The sequence below is a fragment of the Rhodamnia argentea genome, chromosome 4 (genome assembly GCF_020921035.1).
Source record: "Rhodamnia argentea isolate NSW1041297 chromosome 4, ASM2092103v1, whole genome shotgun sequence".
Classification (NCBI taxonomy): domain Eukaryota; kingdom Viridiplantae; phylum Streptophyta; class Magnoliopsida; order Myrtales; family Myrtaceae; genus Rhodamnia; species Rhodamnia argentea.
The window spans coordinates 3,348,133-3,356,055 of NC_063153.1; the positions used below are offsets into that span (position 1 = coordinate 3,348,133).

Below are 7,923 nucleotides of genomic sequence, written 5' to 3' on the forward strand. Positions count from 1 at the left end.
TTTGGGATAAATACCGAACATCAAATTCATAAATGAGGATTTTCCATTTGGCAAGTCTGCCAATCAAGGCAAGTTGATTCAACGGGTACTTAATAGGATCGCATTCCGTCACCGGGAGTATCTGATAATGCAAAGTATATTACCGAAGTCCGTGTAGCACCCGGACTAATGCCGTGCATGTCTTTTCAGCCTCAGAATAATTCATCTCAGAAGCCGTGAATTTCTTACTCGGATAGTAAATAGCTTGTTCTTTCCCATCCTCGCGACTTACTTGAGCTAGCATCGCACCCAAGGATTCGCTATTGATAGTAAGGTAAAGGATCAAAGGCTGCCCCGGCGTTGGCGGAACAAGTATGGGGGGATTCATGAGATGTTGCTTTAGCTTTTCAAAAGCCTCATTACACTCGCTATCCCAATTGACTAGCGCATTCTTTTTTAAAAACTTGAGAAACGGCTTAGCGATTTTAGATAATTGAGAAATGAATCAAGCAATATAGTTTAGCCTACCCATGAGGCCGCGAACTTCCTTAACCATTGTCGGTAGCTTGAGTTCGCAGATGGCCTTCACCTTGGATGGATCGATCTCGATACCTCTACTACTTACAATAAATCCAAGCAGCTTGCCCGAGCTAGTGCCAAAAATACATTTGGCTGGGTTGAGCCGCAACTTGAACTTCCGTAGTCTTTCGAACAGCTTTGTCAAGGTTTCAACGCGATCTTCCCCATGCCTTGTCTTTGCAATCATATCATCAACATAAACTTCGATCTCATTATGCATCATGTCATGGAATAAAGTGACCATAGCCCGTTGGTACGTAGCTCCGGCATTTTTGAGACCAAAGGGCATCACCTTGTAATGGAACAATCCCCATGGTGTAGTGAATGTGGATTTCAACTTATCATTAATGTTCATCGGAATCTGATTGTATCTAGAGAAACCATCCATAAATGAAAATTGCTCAAACCCAGTTGCATCGTCAACGACTACATCAATGTGTGGGAGCGGGAAATCATCTTTAGGACTAGCCTTATTCAAGTCTCGGTAATCGCCATAGACCCGAACCCGACCGTCTTTTTTTAGTAATGGAACTATGTTAGCAATTCGGTCAGAGCATTCAGTAGTCTCAATAAATCCCACGTCAAGAAGTTTTATAACTTCTTCTTTAATCTTCTGTGCCAATTCTGGTTTAGCTCTCTGCGTCCTTTGCTTTATGGGCTCGATCGAAGGATCGGTTAGTAAATAGTGTTCAACAATTGATCGATCAAGACCGGGCATATCTGCATAAGACCAGGCGAAGATGTCCCGGTAATCCCTCAAGAGCTTGGTCAGACGTTCAGCTACGTCTTTAGGAAGGTTTGCCTCGATCTTAACTTCTCTAGGGTTTTCTGCATCGCCTAGGTTGATCGAGATAGATTCTTCACCAGTCAAGGGCTTAGCCTCCTCGTGCCGTTCAAAATCCCGACGAATTTCCTCATAGTCCGGACTAGATTCATCTAGGTCATATATTTCTAAATCCATTGGATTTCCTTCCTCGTATTTACCCCTGAAACATAAAGTAGCAAAATCGGAAGGACAAATAGGGTTTAATCATTCGTTCATTTTTTTTGAAAAATTGAGTGTCTCCTTTGACGAATTTTTATTTTCGAAGACCTCGGGACGAGAATTCTTGACGAAGCCCAATCCTCGGTGCTTACCATAGATAACAGATTGTTTGATCGCTAGTTATCGTCATTGGATTGGTTTGAGGATACTTCGACAATATTCAAAGAATTTAATGAAGAACATCTGTAATTTTATTGATAATGAAATCAATGCAGTACATCTTATTGGAAGGAAAATTGAAAAGTGCAACATAGAACTGGAATGAAAATCCCGAGAAAGTGACACAACTAAGACTCCTAAAAAACTAGAGAATCCCACGCGAGGGATTGCATAAATGTAAAGATGTTACTTCGAATCTAAACCCTCCAGTAGATCGTCGAATATGGCATTGACGGATGGCCTCGGGGGTCTAGGCACCATGTAAGGCTCCTTTTCAAGTGCTCCATGAACTTGTATGGGATCCTCAAATACGGCAGCAATAGTCAATTCATCGAACCATCCAACAAGATCAAGGACGCCAACATCAATTTCATTGTCATCCGGGTTCATCACCTCGGCACAAAGATCTTGGCCCTTCGGCGAGTTAGGGAATACAATTCCTAGATCAACTTCAGATTGAGTGATCTCATTATAACCATCGACCACTCAGCTGATCGGAAAGTGGTGTACATAGGTGGCGGTAAAAGATCGCATTCCAGCCTACCGCGGCCCATCGCACGTCGCATGCTATGCCCGTAACGGCCATGTCCTCGGTATCCCAAACCAGCCGTATGGGACCGGCCTCTGAGTTTAATTGGGTTGCGGATCCCTTAGCCATACCGACCTAAACCCTTGTCAGGCTCAAAACCATTGCCGATCATTACCTTAGCTACCATAAGAGAGGCGGTTGACATTTCAGGAACAGGTAAAGGACTTTCCGGTGACGCATGAATGGTCTGCACAAGCTCAAAAGCATGGTAAGAATCTTCCTCATTATGAGCTGGCTCGATGTAGGGGATAACCGTCTCGTTAAAAATCCGGTGATCTTCCTCACCATGGATGATAACCAATTTCCGCTTAACCACAAATTTGATTTTCTGATGAAGACTTGATGGCACGGCACCAGCGTTATGAATCCATGGAAATCTTAGCAAGAGATTGAATGCAGATGGGATGTCCAACACCCGAAACAAGACATCGAACAAAGATGGTCCGATCTGAATCTCAATATTAATCTGCCCCATTACATTCTTCTTCATACCATCAAATGATTTGACTGAAGTCTTAGCAGACTGCATTTCGGCGAGATCAATTCCAAGGTGATTCAGTGTGGCTAGCGGGCAAATGTTTAGCGCCGACCCATTGTCAATGAGTACTCGAGCTATATAGGTTTGCTTGTGCTTCACCGTTATGTGCAAAGCCTTGTTGTGGCCTCGTCCCTCGGTAGGAATCTCATCATCAGCAAATGCAACCTGGTCCTTTAGAAGAACAGCCCCGATAAAATTCTCCAGCTTATCCGGATCGATGTTCTCGTGTACATGAATCTGACCCAATACCTTCATCAAGGAATCCCGATGCTTTTCGGATGATTGTAAGAGCTCGAGCAGGGAGACCTGGGTTGGTAACTTTCAGAATCGATCGACAATGCTGTACTCACTCGCCTTGATAACAGCTAGAAACTCCTTTGCATCCTTCTCAAGAACCTGTTTGGCCGACCGATCACCATTGTAAGTACGCCCACACTTGGTTATCAAGGCAAGGTCATAGGACTAAGGAACCGCCTTATCATCTTTATAAGGAAACGGCTGGGGCGAGGTGATCGTAAGAGTCTCGGGTATCACAATCTCGAGCTCATCATCAAACGCATCTTCGAGTGGAGGCATATCGGCTAGTTCTAGATCATCCTTAATCGGATCAGCCACGTTGTCCCTTCCTACTTTGATCTCTCAAGAATGTTTAGACTGGGACATGGTCAAGGCGGCAAACTCTTGATCCCAATCAATAATGATTTGTGATACTATAGCTATCACTACTATCTGATTTGTCTAGACTATCAATCCGTCTTTGATCAAACTTGAAATTCTCTCCCTCAACTGGTTGAATGATACCGTTTCCCCACCCCGATAATAGCCGGTTCTAACCAGGGCATTAAAAATATTCGTCACCTGGACTTTTAAAGCATCTATCCGTCCGGGCTTGGCATTAAATATGGCATTCACCTTGCCCGAGTGATCGGGCAAAGGGTTATTTTGAATGTTCGGTTGAGGGTTACTTTGGAAGGAAAATGCTCCAGATTCGAGCAAGTCTTGGATTCGATTCCTAAGAACGTTACAACTATCCGTGTTGTGCCCCGGCTCACCTCGATGATAGTCGCAGTTCTTGGTTGGGTCATACTTTGCATAGCTCGTATAATTTGGTCACATGGGCTCGGTTGACAGCAAATCCTTTTTACGCAAGACGGCCATAACCCGGGAGAGAGTTCCGGGTAGAGGTGTAAATTGTCGGGGCGGATGTGCGTTCCCCCTCCGCTGTCGTACATTAAAGTTGGCTTGCTGTCGGTCGTGGATTTGCATCGCCGATGTCCGAGCAGTGGGTTTCTGCGCATAGGTCATGTTAACCTGGGGAGCAGACTCCTTGTCTTTCTTGACCGTGAACCGCTTATTACTCGTGCTAGTATCGCCGTACCACCCCTTCTTTAGGCCATTTTCCACCTCCTCACCCATTGAAATGAGATGGCTGAATGATGTTGTAGCAGTTCCAAGAACACGAGATTGAACCGCTTGGGGAAGGGTGGAGACAAATAATCTCATGAGCTCGCGTTCGGGTGGCACTGGTTTCAACCGGGATGCCACATTCCTCCATCTACCGGCATATTGCTTAATCGTTTCACCCTTCTTGATTTCTGATTGCTCTAGATCTTCTCTAGTGATGACGACGTCAATGTTGAAACCGAAGTGTCGGACAAATTCGTTGGCCGCCTTCTCCCGGTCTTCCATACTATAGATCTTATAGTCCGTGTACCACCCGATAGCCACATCCTTCAAACTAGCCTGGAAGGTTTGAACTATCGTGGGTCCATTAGTTGCGTATTTGTTCATCCTCGCCTGGTACATTTGGACATACCGCACTAGATTAGAAGTCCCATCGTATTTCTCGAAGTCGGGCATCTTGAATTTATCCGGAACATTAACCTTTGAAAAGGCATCAAAATCAATCTGCGGTATGTTGTGCGTTCCTTCCACTTCACGTATCCTCTATTCCATCCGGGCTATGAGCTTGGTCGTCTCATCATTTGGTCCCATAGCCCCGGCATGGGGAACCGGGATCAAGGGTGGCGCGCTCGAGCTTATGCGAGTGACGATCACATCTTCTAACGGCATTGTCTGATAAGGAGCAGCTTCCGGGGCTTTGCCGGAATTATTCGCCCGAGGAATTGGAGTGGAAGCAATCGGTGGCAGAGTAGGGCTAGATAATTGAAGCTTGGTTGTGAAGCTGGCCATCATTTCCTCCATCTTTTGGGACATCATTCCTTCAAATCGCTCAGTTAAGGTGCTAAGCTACTCATTCAAAGCCTCACGGACAGCGGCATTGATGTCGGCCATTCTCATTGCGACCGATCGAGTAAAGTGTGTATGATTTGTGATAAATTACCTGCATGGGGCGATAATATGGTGAGTACAGCATATGAGAAAGCCCGAGTCGATCCATGGCACAACTAGACTCACGAATATCATATGACTAGACTCGGGACCTCAATGCAGGGGATATCCATTTTTCGTCGGATTTTAGAGAAAAATTTATGAAAATTCATCGAACGGTCGAAACAATGTGAAAATTTACAGACTTGTAGCCAAGAGGCTAATGAAAAACTTTTTTGTTGAGAAATGAGGAAGGGAAATGAACGGATCAAATCAGTTTAATGTGTCTTTCTGAAAAATCATGTTCAGAAAACCGTTCTGTCCGCTTATTGTTAAAAGAATGAAGGACCCTCTTAAATTGTGAATTTAATTCCAAAAATTTTCAGACTACTAGTTGAAACATAGATCTACAACTTTCATGTTTGGTAATTTATCAATACAGCACGTTTGCTAGTAGTAAATCACAAAACGAATCTGTAGTCTGAGAACGAATGAGATTCCAGCCTGCTCGACCCCGGCCATTAATTCTATAATAAATAGAGAAAACACTGGATTACCACGAAATTTTTCAAGACGATGGCTCAAGATCTTATGAACATTTTTGGTTTGAAGTGAGGAAATTGAATCGAACAGGAAAGGGGTGTAAAAATTCTCATAACACAGCAAGGTCAGAATGAAAACAGAACTGTTTTGTTAATCAAGCCTAATATCCAACAAAAATTCCCTAACAAGAACCCTAAGAAAGAAAAAGTAAATAATGACACGACTCAAAAGGACTCGAGCCTATCACTTCGAGCGCCCGGCTCCATTCTTCGTTCTCTTAGCTTGGGGGACGGCTTGAGTTTTCAGTCACTTGATGATCTTCTTGGCTGTGGCAATCTCCTCATCAGCTTCGGCCAACATCCGCCTAAGCTCGTTGTTGACATATCGAGCCGGTGTGACATCGGGGATTTTCGGGCGCCACTCTTCGGGGATGGAGTGTTTGAAGCGATACTCCTTCGTGGATCGATAAGCTTCTTCAGCAGGCTCCAAAGGCTTCCTTGGAATAGAGAGCTTGATCGGTTGACAAGCCGCCCAAAGATAGTGAGTGGTGACGATCGTTTCTTCGTGATCTAGGATGAGATTCTCGAAGTTCAACCGGATCTGGTCGGATGGTAGAGGCGGAGGTATCTTCCGAATGCATCCAAACCGTCTGATGACTCGGATCGGATAATACTCAGCTGCTCCAGTAAAACCCGGGAGAGGGATCGGTCCAAATCGGCCAAAGGTGAGACGAGCCTCCTTACATTGAAACCAGCTAGCGTGCCATTGAAGAGACTTGGCGGAGGGATTCCTCATGAGTTTTAGCCATTCGGAAAAGTGATAATCTGGGCATTTACTTTGTTTTTCTTTAAAGATGACCAATGGAGTGGCAAAATTTCTCAATGTGTCTGTTGACACAAGGTTTTGACATTCTTTAATATGAGACAAAAACCATACTTGCAAAAGCTCAGTAAGGGCTCGTAAGACCTTATCCTTGCCCCGTCGATACTTGTTCAAGGAGATAACAGTTTCAGCCAAAATTGCATTCACAAAATTTCTTTCCTTGCAAACTTGTTGAACAAAATGAGCCATATGAGGATTAACAGAATTTTTGTGATGAGGAAAAACGACCAATCCAAAAAATGCCAATAAAAAGATTTTTCCCTTTTGCAAGGATCGGGCTTTGTTAAAACAATCGATGAGAAAAGTAAAAGAACAATGCCCGTAGTTTCCTTTCAAGACCCTTTGAACGATCGGTAATTCAACTTTCGGAAAATCGGCTAAAACCCCGCAGGCATCCTTCTTCAAGTATGGACCGATAAGTTAAGAGTCAAGGGATTTACCAATGAGCACGCTATACTCCTCCAAGGTAGGGGTGAGCTCGTGCTTAGCAAGTATAAATGTGGCGGTCTGAGGAACCCAGCGGTGAACGAGAGCCCGAATCAACCCGATACGGACCTTAATATCCAGCAACAAGATAAGCTTCCCTAGTCCGCTCTCCACATAGTGACGGGCGACCTCGTCTAGTTGGGGAAGCTAGTCGATCAAATCATCCTTAGTGATCTCTACGGTGCGAATGTTGCCGTGCCCCATGAAGTGATAGATCAAAACGACGACACACCTAACAGCCATGGATCGACTCAATAAAAATAAAAAAAAAAATATGCGAACATGATGCTCACGGGTTCAAAGACAAGCAGAATGATATATGCATGCGTTATTAGCCAAGTTTTTTAAAGAGCTCTTGAGGGCGAATCATACTCAACGATCTAAGTTGTATCCAGCGCCTCTTGAGCTTGGGGGATGTCAAGAGATCCTCTCATGCCCACAGATTCAGGCCGGAGCGGGGAATTCTCAACATGATTGGGGTCGAGGGCAAGGTCATCCATTCCTCCATCCCGAGGCCGGCAGGTTCCTTACCCAAACACCATCCTAGGTTCAACTAGCATCTTGGGGTCCAATGCGGTGTCATGAATCATGCACGACTGATATAATTCACTCGATCATGGCATTTTATAATAAAACAAAATAATTAAATTAAATGCCAAAAATTAAGCAAATCTGCATGAAAATGATTAGAAAAATCAAGAATGATGGAGCATGATTGAGATATAATCAGATGAAAAGCAAACAAACTCCAAACAATCGGTTCAAAAATCGATCACATTCAAAATCAATCAA

General features: G+C 44.1%; 1 protein-coding gene across 1 annotated transcript; it reads right to left on the reverse strand.

The window, feature by feature from the left end:
* Nucleotides 1-484: 484 nt before the first annotated feature.
* Nucleotides 485-3,144, reverse strand: LOC125314640. The gene is made up of 4 exons (XM_048277472.1): nt 2,427-3,144; nt 1,953-2,202; nt 851-1,544; nt 485-733 (listed from the first exon to the last, which is right to left on the reverse strand). The coding sequence occupies exons 1-4, from the start codon at nt 3,142-3,144 to the stop codon at nt 485-487; spliced, it is 1,911 nt and encodes a 636-aa protein (XP_048133429.1).
* Nucleotides 3,145-7,923: the final 4,779 nt, after the last annotated feature.

Coding starts and splice junctions, on each gene's coding strand:
- LOC125314640 (XM_048277472.1), bottom strand. CDS start 3,144: ATGAAGGTATTGGGTCAGATTCATGTACACGAGAACATCGATCCGGAT. Junction 2,203..2,426: donor TGAGCCTGACAAGGGTTTAG/GTCGGTATGGCT, acceptor AAGTTGATCTAG/GAATTGTATTCCCTAACTCG. Junction 1,545..1,952: donor CTGGAGGGTTTAGATTCGAA/GTAACATCTTTA, acceptor TTTATGTTTCAG/GGGTAAATACGAGGAAGGAA.